The following is a 16,706-nucleotide window of genomic DNA, read 5'->3' as shown; positions in this document are numbered from 1 at the left end:
TCTATGTTGTGCTTCTGCAACTAGGTCGTAAAGCTCTTAGCTCTTCAATCACCTCTTTGTTCTCATTCCCCACCCCCGCCCCCATACCAAGCGCCTTTCAACAGTCTATGCAGAGTTTACCACTTAGGAGTAAACCTGAATTTCTTGTAACTTCGAATTTCATAGATAGTATAAGACTGTCCACAGATTTAGTTACACTGGGGGGCGGGATAGGGAAAACATTATATTAAATATGAGCATCGTTTTTTTTAAGACCCATCCTTGTAGAAACGTTAAAATGTGTTGGGATAGCGAGCGAGGGTGGAGGCGGAGAGGGGATATACGTCTCAGGATACAGGAAATACGGAAAAAGCGAAACCGGGAGGAAGCTCTGTGCCTGGAGGGGACCCGCCGCCATCTCCGGTCTCTTGGCTTCGCCAGGGCCCACCGGAGAGAGCTGACACCCGGGTCCTATAATCCTTATGGGGGACCAACCTTGTGCCTCCGGGAGATCCACGCTCCAGCCTGGAAACACGCGGGAAATCAAGCCTCCAAAAAAGCGCTGCCGCCTAGCTCCACGTTGGGATTATCCAGAAGGAACCCCCAACGGAGGTAGTACCCCTCTCCCTTCCACACCTCCTCCAGCATCACCGGGCCTGAAGTCGCACCCACCTTCTCCGGAGAAATAGTACAATATACTTCTCTCAACCCAAACCAGGTCAGATTCTTTCGCATTTGGGATATCCAGGCTCTCTGAAACTTAATTATATATTTTCCCAGATCTCCTTCTCCCTTCCCCTATTCTCTCCACGATTTCAAAGTTGAAGAAAGAACATGCAGGCATTAAATAGCTCTTTCACAAAATATATGGGGGTGAATTTATGGATATTTAATAACATTAAGTAATTATTTTAATATATTAGCTATGACAATCGTGGTTATATTTTTAAGAAGTAGACTTAATCTTTTGATATGCTTGAAAGTAATTTAGTAGGGCCCAGGTGAAGGGTACAAAAAAATGAGTTGATCATTGTTAAAGCTGAGTGATGTATACATGGGGATTCATTAAACTGTTCTTGCTACTTTTGTGTATATTTGAAACTTTTCCATTCAAAAAACGATTGGTTCAAGATCAATAACAACATTATATTGAAGGCCTAATTCCTATGGCTAGCACTGTGCTAACAGTATTGTAAGGTGACACTTCAGAGGTGTGTGTTTCTCTGTCTATGACAGGAGAATTTAATTAGTAAAAAAAAAAAGTTACAATATGGTAACTCAAACCCAAGTGCCATAATGTTTGCTTGTTCAAGGTATTTAGGAAGCACGGGGGGTGGGAGGGGGGGCAAGATGGACCAAATCATTCTGCCTGGTAGTAATCTTGAGCCATCAAAGAGGAAGGGGTAACTCTGGGTGGGCCTTAAAGGGTGAGTGACATCTGCCATGTGGAGGGGGAGATAATGCTTTTCTGGCTTACCTTTCCCAAGGCAGGTAGGTTTGTTCTAGGAAAACTTGGCTATAACTCTGAATGTATGAGAAGAACTAGGAGGTGAGATAGAGTGCTGCAGGGCCTTAAATGTTATGCTAAGGAGTATGCAGTTTAATCCATAAGCAGTGGAAACCACTGAAGATTTTCAAGGAAGTATTGTATTTTAGCAGTCCAGTTTTTGCTATCAGGAAAACGATCTTCTATTTAGATGAGCTTATAGAATGCAAAAAATAAACTCTGACCCAAACCTCACAGATTCTTGTAATCCAAAGGAGACAGGGCATCCTTTCTTCATTCATGGAACAAACCTTTAAGAAGCCCTTGCAATGGACTAGGCATTATGCTGGGAGCCGTAGGGGATGGATAAACAAAGCACATAGGACTGAAACAGATATTTGAATAAATAGGTCAATGAATGATGGGATAACAGCGGCAACTAAGGGATGTCTGGACTTGGGGCTTGGTGGTAGTGCATAGAAAAAGAATGAGCTCTATTGTGTTTGAAAGCATCACCCAGTCATTCCTTACTGCCTGATTTCCCTCAACTTTACCTCTTTGTTCAAAGGGGTAGAGTTGGGGCTGGGAGGCACCATAGGGATAGCAATGCTCAAACAGAAAACAAAGAAGGTTGTACTGGGCAAAAAGTGCAAGAGCTACATAATTTCCTCCAGTGACTCAAATCATTGAAAATTATAATAATAGCAGATATTTACTGAACATCTTTATGTGCCAGACACTGTTCTACAAAGCTTCCTAGAGTCTCTGCTCATAATTGCTATGCAATAGATCCCTTCTAATACTGTCTATATAACTGTTTTTCACGAATATATAACTGCAATGGGGGTATGGTAAAGCATAAGGACTTGAGGAGCCCAGGAGAAAGAGATGAACAGTAACAGAAGAAATGATTTAATGTTATTTTATTATTTTTCAGTCTTTGAGGGTATGACTCCATTTACTTGGTGCATCCATACAATAGTTATTCAGTGAAGACAGTGAAGATTATTGACAACGCTACCCTGCTTTTCTGATGTCCTGCTTCAGGAAGTTGTGATTTTTAAGGTAATCTCTTTACCAAAAACTTTTTAAGGAAGGAGGAGGAATAAGAGTTGATTATGACACATTAAATATAACTAGCCAAACAAAAAACAAAAAGCTAGCACCAAATGATAAATTGAAACCATTTTCTACGTTATATGAAAGCATATATACCATATAATAATAATGTTATCTATAAGCTGTTTTGCTATATTCATTCCTAATTACCTTATAGTTCCTGCTATTACTGTGAAATGTATCTTTTAAACCACATTTTCAGATTATTGTCTGTAAATGGGAACATGATTGACATTTTTACATACTGATTTTATACACTGTAACCTTTCTGATTTATATCTGTTCTAATAATTTGCAGGTTCTCTGTATTATCTGTTAATTTATTATATTGTGAATAATGGCAGTTTCTTCCTTTCCAGTATTTATTTTTTAATTTGTCTTACTGGGCTAGCTAGGATCTTTGGTACAATGAGAAATAGTGGCAGTGACAGAGGATTTCCTTGTCTTGCTCCTGAATTTACAAGGAAATTCTATACGTGTTTCACCATTTTTAGTAGATTTTCTTTTTTGGGTTAAAGAAATTCCTTTGTATTCTTAGTTTGCTGAGAGCTTTTATTCTGAATGAGTATGAAGTTTTTTCTCCAAATACTTTGTATCTACTGCCATGACCATATGGGGGTTTTTTCCTCCATTAACATGACACTGTGACTGTGTGATAAATTACAGTATTCAGTTTTCTAATGTATTTCCTGCTTTTGGTTTCATCAGGCCTCACCATTGAATATTGTGTCCCCTATTTTTATAATTTTTCCTTTTATCTTTATTTTTTTCTTTACTTTCTTTTTATTTGCTCTTTTTCTAATTTATTTATTTGGACCATTAGCTCAGTAATTTTAAATCTTCTTTCCTAAAATAAGAATTTATAATGAAGTTTTCCACTACATACCACTTTAGAAGAATTTCACAGGTTTTTATGTGTATTTTTATTATTATTCAATTATTATTATCTAATTGCTCTTATGATTTCTTTTTTGACTCATGAGTTATTTGGGTTTTTTTAATTTACATACATATGATCTCTTTTTGTGAAATCATTAATCCAGTTACAGTTAAGCTTCATCTTTATTATTCTTCTGGTAGCAAAAAGCAAAATTATACACTGGCTCCTCATCCCAATAGAGTTCAGCAATATAAAACTTTTTCTTTCATTAAATACATAGGGAAACTGTGATTACGCTATTCAGTGAAGTGAAGTGAATCAGAATCAGCTATATGTATACCAATATTCCCTCCCTCTTAAACCTCCCTCCCACCCCTCGCCCCATCTAGGTCGTCACAGAGCACTGAGCTGAGCTCCCTGTGCTATACAGCAGGTTCCCACTAGCTATTTTACACATGGTAGTGTATTTATGTCAAACCTAATCTCCCAATTCGTTCCACCCTCCCTTTCCCCCACCATGTCCACATGTCCTTTCTCTATGTCTACGTCTCTATTCCTGTCCTGCAAATAGGTTAATCTGTACCATTTTTCTAGGTTCCAAATATATGTGTTAATATACGATATTTCTTTTTTCTTTCTGGCTTACTTCACTCTATATGACAGACTCTAGGTCCATCCACATCTCGACAAAAGACCCAATTTCATTCCTTTTTATGGCTGAGTAAAATTCCATTGTATATATGTACCACATCTTCTTTATCCATTCATCTGTCATTGGACATTTGTTTCCATATCATGGCTATTCTAAATAGCGCTGCAATGAACATTGTGGTACATGTGTCCTTTTGAATTATGGCTTTCTCAGGGTATATGCCCAGTAGTGGGATTGCTGGCTCATATGGTAGTTCTATTTTTAGTTTTTTTAAGGAACCTCCATACTGTTATATTTGACATATAACATTGTAAGTTTAAAGTGTACAGTGTGATGATTTGCTACATGTATATATTACAAAATGATTACTCACGATAAGATTAGTTAACACATCAATCACCTCATATAGTTACTAAATTTTGTGTGTGGTGAGAACTTTTAAGATCTACTCTCCTAGCAACTTTTAAGTATACAATACAGAATTGTTAACTATAGTCATTATACTATAGTATTAATTCTACTATAACTATAGTTATATAACTATATATACTATAACTATAGTATTAATTACAGTATAATATACATCATGCTTTATATTAGATCCCCAGAACTTATTCATGTTACAACTGAAAGTTTATATCCTTTGACCACCTTCACTCGTTTCCCCTAACCTACCACCCCTGGAAACCACCAATATACTCTCTGTTTCTATGAGTTCAGGTTTTTTTTAGATTCCATGCATAAGTGAGAGCATACAGTATTTATCGTTTTCTGTCTGAATTATTTCACTTAGCCTGATGCCCTCAAGGTTTATCCACTATGTCAGAAATGACAAGATTTCCTTTTTTTTTATAGCTGAGTAATGTTCCAATGTGTATATATATATTTTTTTCTTTGTCCATTCATCTGTCAATGGACACTTAGTTTGTTTCCACATCTTAGTTACTGTAAATAATGATGCAGTAAACATAGGGGTTGCAGATATCTCGAGATCGTGATTTCATTTCCTTTAGATATACCCAGGAGTGGAATTGCTGGATCATATGGTAGCTCTATTTTTAATTCTTTGAGGAACCTCCATACTGCTTTCCATAGTAGATATTTCAGTTCACATTCCCATCAAGGGATGTGCAAGGGTTCACTTTTCTCTATATCATCACCAGAATTTGTTATCTCCTGCTTTTATTAATAGCCATTCTAAAAAGTGTGAGATATCTCATTGTGGTTTTCATTTGTATTTCCCTGATGATTAGTGATGTTGAGTACCTTTTCATATGCCTGTTAGCCAGATATGTCTTCTTTGGAAAAATGTCTATTTAGGTCTTTTGCACATTTTTGAATTAGATTACTTGTTTTTCTGGTATTGAGTTGTATGAGTTCCTTATATATTCTAGATATTAATTTCTTATCAGATATGTGTTTTAAAAATATTTTCTCACATTCCATAGTTTGCTTTTTCATTTTGTCAATCATTTCTTGTGCTGTGCAGAAGCTTTTTAGTTTGGTATAGTCCCATTTGTTTATTTTTTGCTTTTGTTGCTTATGCTTTGGGTGTCATATCCATAAAATCATTGCAAAGACAAATATCAAGAAGATTTTTCTCTGTTTTCTTCTAGGAATTTCATGGTTTCAGATCCTTACCTTTAAGTCTTTAATCTATTTTAAATTAATTTTTGCAAGTGGTATAAGATTAGGCTCCAGTTTTATTCTTTTTCATGTGAATATTCAGTTTCCTCAGCATTATTTATGAAATAGACTATCTTTTCTCCATTAAGTACTCTCAGATCTCTTGTCAAATATTAGTGGACTGTATATGCAACATTTTATTCTGGGCTCCTGATTCTGTTCCAAGGTCTGTATGTCTATTTTTATGCCAGCATCATACTCTTTTGATTACTATAGCTTTGTAGTATATGAAATTGGTGTTCCAATATTATTATCTAGGCCATATTCCAATTTCACCTATTTATCCCAATAATGTCTTTTATAGCTATTTTCTTTTCCTGATCAAAGTTTCAATCCAAGATGATGCATTGCATTTAGTTCTCATGTCTCTTCAGTTTTTGTTTTTGTTTTTTTATTAACCTGGAACAGTTCAACATTTCTTTGTCTCTCATGACATTGACAATTTAAAAGATTACAGAACAATTATTTTGTAGATTGTTCCTAAGTTTAAATTTGCATGTCAGTTCCTCATTATTATGTATAGATTATGCATTTTGGCAGGAATGTCAGAGAAGTAATATATTGTTCTTAGGGTAGCGTATCAGTGGCTCATAATGTTGATTTGACCCCTTAGAAGAAGTGTTAACCTTGATTACTTGGTTCAGATGTTGTTTGCTAGATTAATCCACTCTAAAGTTCCATTTTCCTCTTTGTAGTTAATAATTTTGCTGGGGGTACTTTGAAACTGTGTAGATATCCTATTCCTCATCAAACTAAAATCCACTGGCCTTAATATCCATTGATAATTCTTGACCAAATCAGTTATTACTATGCAGGCTGCAAAATGCTCATTTTCAAACATCATCATTTTTACTACATTAGTTTGTATTCTACTTCAAGGAAGAGCTTTTTTCCCCCTCCATCTATTTATTTATTTATCTTAGTTTGGCACACAGATTTTTTTACTTTATTTCATGAATACGTTATTGCTATCATAATTTATTTTAATGCTCAAATAGTCCCAGTGGCAGGCCATTCAACCTGGATTCTCTGTTTATTTGACATATTCCCATCATTCTTTGATATATACTTTGACTTCAACATTTCCTTACTTTTTTACTTTCACGTTTGTCTGGTATTTCCTGACTCATTGACCATTTCTCTATGGATCTCTGGTACCATTTAGTGGAAGACAGTATTTGGAAACCAATACATGGGTACATGGATTTTTTTTTTACTTTTAAAAAATGTTTTCATATAATTGTAAAGGTTACTTTCCATTTACAGTTATTACAAAATATTGGCTATATTCCCCATGTTGTACAACACATCTTTGAGCCTATCTTATACCCAATGGTTTGTACCTCCCACTCCTCCACCCCTATGCTGCCCCTCCCCCTTCTCCCCACTGGTAACCACTAGTTTGTTCTCCATATCTGTGAGTCTGCTCCTTTTTTGTTATATTCACTAGTTTGTTGTATTTTTTAGATTCCACATATAAGTGATATCATACAGTATTTGTCTTTCTCTGTCTGACTTATTTCACTTAGCATAATGCCCTCCAAGTCCATCCATGTTGCTGTAGATGGCAAAATTTCATTCTTTTTTATGGCTGAGTCATATTCCAGTGTGTGTGTGTGTGTGTGTGTGTGTGTGTGTGTGTGTGTGTGTACCCAATTTTATCCATTCATCTGTTGATGGACACTTAGGTTGCTTCCATATCTTGGCAATTATAATGCTGCTAGGAACATTGGGATTGCATGTATCTTTTCGAATGACTGTTTTTGTTTTTGTTGGATATATAACCAAGAGTGGAATTGCTGGGTCATATGGTAGTTCTATTTTTAGTTTTTTGAGAAACCTCCATACTGTTTTCCACAGTGGCTGCACCAATTTACATCCCCAACAAGAGTATAAAATGGTCCCTTTTTTCTGCATGCTCACCAACATTTTTTATTTGTGCCCTTTACAATGATAGCCATTCTGATAGGTGTGAAGTGATATCTTGTGGTTTTGATTTGCATTTCCCTGGTGATTAGTGATGTTGAGCACGTTTTCATGTGCCTGTTGGCCATCTGCATTTCCTCTTTGAATAAATGTCTATTTAGTTCTTCTGCCCATTTTTTAGATGGGCTGTTTTTATGATGTTCAACTGTATGAGCTGTTTATATATTTTGGTTGTTAATCCCTCATAGGTCATACCATTTGCAAATATTTTCTCCCATTCACTAAGCTGTCTTTTCATTTTGTCGATGGTTTCCTTGGTTCTTCAAAAGCTTTTAAACGTGATTAGGTCCCATTTGTTTATTTTTGCTTTTATTTCCTTTACTTTAGGAGACAGATCCAAAAAAATATTGCTGTGATTTATGTCAAAGAGTATTCTGCTTGTGTTTTCCTCTAGGAGTTTTATAGTATCCAATCTTACATTTAGGTCTTTAATCCATTTTGAGTTTGTTTTTGTATATGGTGTTAGAGAATGTTGTAATTTCATTCTTTTACATGTAGCTGTCCAGATTTCCTAGCACTACTTACTGAAGAGACTGTCTTTTCTCCACTGTGTATTCTTGCCTCCTTTGTCATCGATTAATTGACTGTGAGTGTGTAGGTTTATTTCTGGGCTTTCTATCCTGTTGCATTGATCTACATGTCTGTTTTGTTCTAGTACAATATGATTTGGATTAGTGTAGCTTTGTAGTATAGTCTGAAGTCAGGGAGAATGATTCCTCTACCTCTGTTCTTTTTTCTGGAGAATGTTTTGCCTATTAGGGGTCTTTTGTGTTTCTATACAAATTTTATGATTTTTTCTTCAGGTTCTGTGAAAAATGCCACTGGTACTTTCATAGGGAATGCAATGAATCTGCAGATTGCCTTGGGTAGTATGGTCATTTTAACAATATTGATTTTTCTGATCCAAGAACATGGTATATCTTTCCATGTTTTTATGTCTTCAGTTTCTTTCGTTAGTGTCTTACAGTTTTTGGAGTACAGGTCTTTTGCCTCCCTAACTAGGTTTAGTCCTAGGTATTTTATTCTTTTTGTTGCAATGGTAAATGGGAGTATTTCCTTAATTTCTCTTTCAGATTTTTCATCATTAGTGTATAGGAATGCAAGAGATTTCTGTGCATTAATTACTTGACCAAATTCACTGATTAGCTCTACTATTTTTCTGGTAACATTTTTAGGATTCTCTATGTGCAGTATCATGTCATTTGCAGTGACAGCTTTACTTCTTCTCTTCTGATTTGAATTCCTTTTATTTCTCTTTCATCTCTGATTGCTGTGGCTAAAACTTCCAAAACTATGTTGAATAATAGTGGTGAGAATGGAAAACCTTGTCATGTCCCTGATCTTAGAGGAAATGGTTTCAGTTTTTCACCATTGAGAATGATGTTGGCTGTGTGTTTGTCATATATGGCCTTTATTATGTTGAAGTAAGCTCCCTCTATACCTACTTTCTGAAGGGTTCTTATCATAAATGGGTGTTGAACTGTGTCAAAAGCTTTTTCTGCATCTATTGAGATGATAATATGGATTTTCTCCTTCAGTTTGTTAATGTGGTTTATCACATTGACTGATTTGCATATATTGAAGAACTCTTGCATTACTGAGATAAACCCCAGTTGATCATGGTGCATGAACTTTTCATGTGTTTTTGGATTCTGTTTGCTAGTATTCTGTTGAGGATTTTTGCATCTATGTTCATCAGTGATATTGGCCTGCAGTTTCTTTCTTTGTGACATCTTTGTCTGGTTTGGATGTCAGGGTGATATGACCTCGTAGGATTAGTTTGGGAGTATTCTTCCATCTGCTATATTTTAGAAGAGTTTGAGAAGGATGGGTGGTAGCTCTTCTCTATATGTTTGATAGAATTCACCTGTGAAGCCAACTGGTCCTCGGCTTTTGTTTGTTGGACGATTCTGAATCACAGTCTCAATTTCAGTGCTTGAATTGCTCTGTTTATACTTTCTATTTCTTCCTGATTCAGTCTTGGAAAGTTGTGCTTTTCTAAGAATATTTCCATTTCTTCCAGGTTGTCCAATTTATTGGTGTATAGTTGATTGTAGTAATCTCTCATGATCCTTTGTGTTTCTTCAGTATCATGTGTTACTTCCCCTTTTTCATTTATAATTCTATTGATATGAGCCTTCTCCCTTTTTTTTCTTGATGAGTCTGGCTACTGGTTTATCAGTTTTGCTTATCTTCTCAGTGAACCACCTTTTATTTCATTGATCTTTGTTATTGTTTCCTTCATTTTGTTTACATTTATTTCTGTTATGATCTTCATGATTTATTTCCTACTGCCAACTTTGGGGGGGGATTGTTCTTCTTTCTCTAATACTTTAGGTATAAGCTTAGGTTGTGTATTTAAGATGTTTCTGGTTTCCTGAGGTAGGATTGTATTGCTATGATCTTTCCTCTTAGAAATGTTTTGCTGCATCCCATAGGTTTTAGGTTGTCATATTTTCATTGTAATTAGTTTCTAAGTATTTTTCTGATTGCCTCTTTGATTTCTTCAGTTATCCCTTGGTTATTTAGTAATGTATTGTTTAACCTCCATGTGCTTGAATTTTTTAAAGATTTGTTCCTGTAATTGATATCTAGTTTCATAGTGGTGTAGTAGGAAAAGATACTTGATATGATTTCAATTTTCTTAAATTTACCGAGGCTTGATTTGTGACCCAGGATATGATCAGTCATGGAGAATGTTCCATGAGCACTTGAGAAGACACTGTGTTCTGTCATTTTTGGAGGAATCTCCTATAAATATCAGTTAACTCCATCTTCTTTAACGTATCATTTAAAGATTGTGTTTCCTTATTTATTTTCCTTCTTTTCACACTTTTCTTGAATTTTATTTTGTTTATTTTTTTATACAGCAGGTTCTTATTAGTTATCCATTTTATACATATTAGTGTATATTTGTCAATCCCAATCTCCCAATTTGTCACACCAACATCCCACCACCCGCCACTTTCCCCCTTTGATGTCCATACGTTTTTTCTCTACATCTCTGTCTCTATTTCTGCCCTGCAAACCGCTTCATCTGTATCATTTTTCTAGGTCCCTCATATACACATTAATATATGATATTTGTTTTCTTCTTTATGACTTACTTCACTCTGTATGTCAGTCTCTCGATCCATCCATGTCTCTGCAAGTGACCCAATTTTGTTCCTTTATATGGCTGAGTAATATTCCACTGTATATATGTACCACATCCTCTTTTTTTTTCTTAATCTTTATTGGAGTATAATTGCTTTACAATGGTGCATTACTTTCTGCTTTATAACAAAGTGAATCAGTTATACATATACATACGTTCCCATATCTCCTCCCTCTTGCGTCTCCCTCCCGCCCACCCTCCCTATCCCACCCCTCCAGGCGGTCACAAAGCACCGAGCTGATCTCCCTGTGCTATGCGGCTGCTTCCCACTAGCTATCTACCTTACGTTTGGTAGTGTATATATGTCCATGCCGCTCTTTTGCTTTGTCACAGCTTACCCTTCCCCCTCCCCATATCCTCAAGTCCATTCTCTAGTAGGTCTGTGTCTTTATTCCTGTCTTACCCCTATGTTCTTCAGGACATTTTTTTTTCTTAAATTCCATATATATGTGTCAGCATACAGTATTTGTCTTTCTATTTCTGACTTACTTCACTCTGTATGACAGACTCTAGGTCCATCCACCTCACTACAAATAGCTCAATTTCATTTCTTTTTATGGCTGAGTAATATTCCATTGTATATATGTGCCACATCTTCTTTATCCGTTCATCCGATGATGGACACTTAGGTTGTTTCCATCTCCGGGCTATTGTAAATAGGGCTGCTATGAACATTTTGGTACATGTCTCTTTTTGAATTATGGTTTGCTTAGGGTATATGCCCAGTAGTGGGATTGCTGGGTCATATGGTCGTTCTATTTGTAGTTTTTTAGGGAACCTCCATGATTTTTTGATGATAGCCATTCTGACTGGTGTGAGATGATATCTCATTGTAGTTTTGATTTGCATTTCTCTAATGATTAATGATGTTGAGCTTTCTTTCATGTGTTTGTTGGCAGGCTGTATATCTTCTTTGGAGAAATGTCTATTTAGGTCTTCTGCCCATTTTTGGATTGGGTTGTTTGTTTTTTTGCTATTGAGCTTCTTGAGCTGCTTATAAATTTTGGAGATTAATCCTTTGTCAGTTGCTTCATTTGAAAATATTTTCTCCCATTCTGAGGGTTGTAATCATCTATATTTTAAAATCTATTTTGTCTGATATGAGAATAGCTACTCCAGTTTTGTTTTGATTTCCATTTCCATGGAATATCTTTTTCCATACACTCACTTTCAGTTTATATGTGTCCTTACGTCTGAAGTGGGTCTCTTGTGGACAACATATATATGGATCTTGTTTTTGTATCCATTCAGCCAGTCTATATCTTTTGGTAGGAGCCTTTAACCTATTTGCATTTAAGGTAATTATCAATATGTATGTTCCTATTAAAATTTTCTTAATTGTTTTGGGTTTGTTATTGTAGGTCTTTTCCTTCTCTTGTGTTTCCTGCCTGGAGAAGTTCCTTTAGCATGTGTTGTAAAGCTGGTTTGGTGGTGCTGAATTCTCTTAGCTTTTGCTTGCCTGTAAATCTTTTAATTTCTCCATCAAATCTGAATGAGATCCTTGCTGGTTAGTGTAATCTTGATTGTAGGTTTTTCCCTTTCCTCACTTTAAATATGTCCTGTCACTCCCTTGTGTCTTGCAGAGCTTCTGCTGAAAGATCAGCTGTTAACCTTCTGGGGATTCTGTTGTATGTTATTTGTTGTTTTTCCCTTGCTGCTTTTAATACTTTTTCTTTGTATTTAATTTTTGATAGTTTGATTAATTTTTGTCTTGGTGTGTTTCTCCTTGGATTTAACCTATATGGGACTCTCTGTGCTTCCTGTTCTTGACTGACCATTTCCTTTCCCATATTAAGGAAGTTTTCAACTATAATCTGTTCAAATATTTTCTCACACCCTTTCTTTCTTCTTCTTCATAGACCCCTATAATTCGAATGTTGGTGCGTTTAATGTTGTACCAGAATCTCTGAGACTCAATTCTTTTCATTCTTTTCTCTTTATTCTGCTCCGTGGTAGTTTTTCCACTATATTATCTTCCAGGTCACTTAGCCATTATTCTGCCTCAGTTATTCTGCTATTGATTCCTTCTAGGGAATTTTTAATTTCATTTATTGTGTTGTTCACCATTGTTTGTTTGCTCTGTATTTCTTCTAGGTCTTTGTGAAGCGTTTCTTGTATTTTCTCCATTCTATTTCTGAGATTCTGGATCATCTTTACTATCATTACTCTGAATTCTTTTTCAGGTAGTCTGCCTATTTCCTCATATGTTTGGTGTGGTGTGTTTTTACCTTCCTCCTTCATCTGCTGTGTGTTTCTCTGTCATCTCATCTTACTTAACTTACTGTGTTTTGGATCTCCTTTTCACAGGCTGCATATTCATAGTTCCCATTGTTTTTGGTGTCTGCCCCCTGTGACTAAGGTTGGTTCATTAGGTTGTGTAGGCTTCCTGGTGGAGGGAACTGGTGCCTGTGTTCTGGTGGCTGAGCCTGGATCCTCTTTTTCTGGTGGGCAGGACCATGTCTGGTGGTGTGTTTTGGCGTGTCTGTGACATTATTATGATTTTAGGCAGCCTCTCTGCTAATAAGTGGGGTTGCATTCCTGTCTTGCTAGTTTTTTAGCATAGGGTGTCCAGCACTGTAGCTTGCTGGTCGTTGAGTGGATCTGGGTCTTCGTGTTGAGATGCAGATCTCTGGGAGATCTTTCGCTGTTTGATAGTACGTGGAGCCCGGAAGTTCTGGTGGACCTGTGTCCTGAACTCGGCTCTCCCACCTTCAGAGGCACAGTCCTGTCACCCAGATGGAGTACCAAGACCCTGCCAGCCACACGTCTCAGAAGAAAAGAGAAGAAATGAAAGAAAGAAAGAAAAATAAAGTTATTAAAATATTTTTTAATATTACAATTTAAAATATTTAAAAGTTATGAAAAAAAGGAAAGGAAGTAGAGAGCAACCAAACCGAAAAACAAATCCACCAATGATAACAAACACTGAAAACTATACTAAGAAAAACAAAAATAAAAACAGACAGCACTCTAGGACAAATGGTAACAGCAAATCTATACAGACAAAATCACACCAAGAAGCATACACATACACACTCACAACAAGAGAAAAACGAATAAAAAAATAATATATATATATATTAAAAGAAAAGAAAAGAAAGGAAGAGAGCAACCAAATCAATAAACAAATCTACCAATGATAATAAACTCTAAATAATAAACTAAGATAAACATAAAACGAGAAACAAATTAGATACAGAAAGCAAACCCGAAGTCTACAGGTGATCCCAAAATCCACTGCCTCAACTTTAGGATGATTCGTTGTCTATTCAGGAATTCCAGAGATGCAGGGTACATCTAGTTGATTGTGATAATTTAATCTGCTGCTCCTGAGGCTGCTGGGAAAAATTTCCCCTTCTCTTCTTTGTTTGCACCACTGCTTGGGTTCAGCTTTGGATTTGACCCCATCTCTGTGTATAGGTTGCCTGAGGGTGTCTTTTCTTCACTCAGACAGGACGGGGTTAAAGCAACAGCTGACTAGGGGGCTCTGGCTCACTCAGGCGGGGGGTGGGGGGAGGGGTACGGAATGTGGGACGAGCCTGTGTCAGCAGAAGTGGTGGTGTGAGCTTGCAACAGCCTGAGGTATGCCATGTGTTCTCCTGGGGAATTTGTCCCTGGATCACGGGACCCTGACAGTGGCGGACTGCAGAGGCTCTTGGGAGGGGTGGTGTGGATAGTGACCTGTGCTCGCACACAGGCTTCTTGGTGGCTGCACAAGCAGACTTAGCATTTCATGCCCATCTCTGGTGTCTGCACTGATAGCCACAGCTCGCACCTGTCTCTGGGGCTCATTTACGTGGTGCTCTGAATCCCCTCTCCTCGCGCACCCTGAAATAATGGTCTCCTTGCTCATAGGCTGTTCCAGACTTTTTCCCTGGACTCCTTCCTGGCTAGCTGTGGCACACTAGTCCCCTTCAGGCTGTGTTCACGCAGCCAACCCCAGTCCTCTCCCTGAGATCTGACCTCTGAAGCTGGAGCCTCACCTCCCAGCCTCCACCCGCCCTGGTGGGCTTTCTCAGGCTGATGAGTGCTAGTCGGCACTGATCGTCTGTGTGGGAATCTCTGCTTTGCCTTCTGCACCCTTGTTGCTGTGCTTTCCTCCATGGCTCTGAAGCTTCCCCCTGCCACCCCCCTTCTCCGCCAGTGAAGGGGCTTCCTAGTGTGTGGAAACTTTTCATCCTTCACAGCTCCCTCCCAGAGGTGCAGGTCCCTTCCCTATTCTTTTGTCTCTGTTTTTTCTTTTTTCTTTTGCCCTACACAGGTACATGGGGAGTTTCTTGCCTTTTAGGAAGTCTGAGTTCTTCTGCCAGCATTCAGTAGGTGTTTTATAGGAGTCGTTCCACATGTAGATGTATTTCTGATGTATTTCTGGGGAGAAAAGTGGTCTCCACATCTTACTGCTCTGCCATCTTGAAGGTCACATAGATATTTTTTAGCTTAATATTTTGTTACTCTTTTCCATTTAATTGCACTTAGTACAGACAACATGGTTTACATAATACTGATTGTTAGTATATGTTGAGATTTGCTTTACATTCTAGAGAACATGATGAATTTATAAGTGTTTCATTTGTGCCTGAAAATATTTTGTATATTCTAATTGTTTCATGTAGCATTCTATAAAAGTCCATTAAACTTGTTAATTGTATTGTTTGTCTTCTATATTACTATTAATTCTGTTTGTTTGCCACATCTATCCATTATTGAAAGCAATTAAAAATCTCCCACTGTAATTGTAGATTTGTCAAATTCTTGTAGTTCTGTAAGTTTTTGCTTTATATATTCAAGGCTTTATTATTATGTGCATACTAGTCTAAAATAGATACACCTTTTATCTTTTTTAGTGACTCATTTGACGTTTTTGCATTTAAAGTCTATTTTGTTTGATAGACTTTGTTTTGGATGATATTTGTTTTACTTACTTATTTTCTTTTTTCCCTTTCTTTTATTTTTCAGAAAAATTTTTGCCAAAAAAATTGAATGCATTGGTTTACTTCTGAATTTACCAGTAGGATTTATAATTAGAATTAAGGATAAACTTCATAGCTCCAAACATTATTTTCTTCACCAATTTTTTATTTTATGAAACTTCAACTCTTCAGGAACATCAAAAGCCATGCTTCATGTAGATACATCAATTGTTTATTTTTCTACATATTTTTTTTCTCTTTGTAGATATATATATATATACACTTTTTTTGCTGAACCTTTTGGAAGTAACTTGCAGCTATTGTGACACTCCAACCTTAAACACTTTGATATGTATCTCCTAGGAACGAGTGCATTACTATTATCACACTCAGAAAAATTCAACATTGATGCAATTATCTAATATACTATTCATGTCAATGTTCTCCAGTTGTCCTAACAATATCCTTTATATCTTTTTATTTGTTTTGATCCAGGATCCAGTCAAGAATCATGCACTGTATTTATCTGTCATGCCCCTTTAGTCTTTTAAAATCTCGAATCTCACCTTCGCATCCTTTTCTTTTAATTTTTCATTACACTGGCATTTTGGATGAGTCCAGGCAGTTCTCCTACAGTCATCCCACAATCCAAACTTGTCTGCTTTCCCAAGATTAATTTGAGCATTTTTAGTAAGAAGTCTACATAGGTGATGCTGTGTCCTTGTTATTGCATCACATCAGGAGGCAGAAAATGTCATTTGGTACCATTCATTATTGACGATGCAAAGTTTGTTGACCTTGTTTAAAGACTTTTTAAGAGCAGTTTTAAGTTCACAACAAAATTGAGAGGA

The 16,706-nt window shown here is 36.6% G+C and overlaps 1 protein-coding gene across 4 annotated transcripts in view; it reads left to right on the top strand.

Annotated features, from left to right (window-relative positions):
* The first annotated feature begins 371 nt into the window (after positions 1-371).
* The window catches only part of NBDY (negative regulator of P-body association), a 40,011-nt gene continuing 23,676 nt past the window's right edge, over positions 372-16,706 (top strand). For 3 of the 4 annotated variants that reach the window (XM_081222325.1, XM_081222324.1, XM_081222327.1), the window contains exons 1-2: positions 372-697; positions 2,403-2,530. In XM_081222325.1, coding sequence (XP_081078451.1) covers positions 462-668 — 207 coding nt within the window. In that variant the 5' untranslated portion in view covers positions 372-461 and the 3' untranslated portion in view covers positions 669-697; positions 2,403-2,530. Of the gene's footprint in view, positions 698-2,402; positions 2,531-14,800; positions 15,483-16,706 lie in introns of those variants that run through there. The other variant, XM_081222326.1, reaches the window with a different exon arrangement.

Source organism: Mesoplodon bidens (genome assembly GCF_964165515.1).
Source record: "Mesoplodon bidens genome assembly, chromosome: X".
Taxonomy (NCBI): domain Eukaryota; kingdom Metazoa; phylum Chordata; class Mammalia; order Artiodactyla; family Ziphiidae; genus Mesoplodon; species Mesoplodon bidens.
The sequence above is the reverse complement of the archived record's forward strand: the minus strand, read 5'-3'. Positions and strand labels throughout refer to the sequence as shown.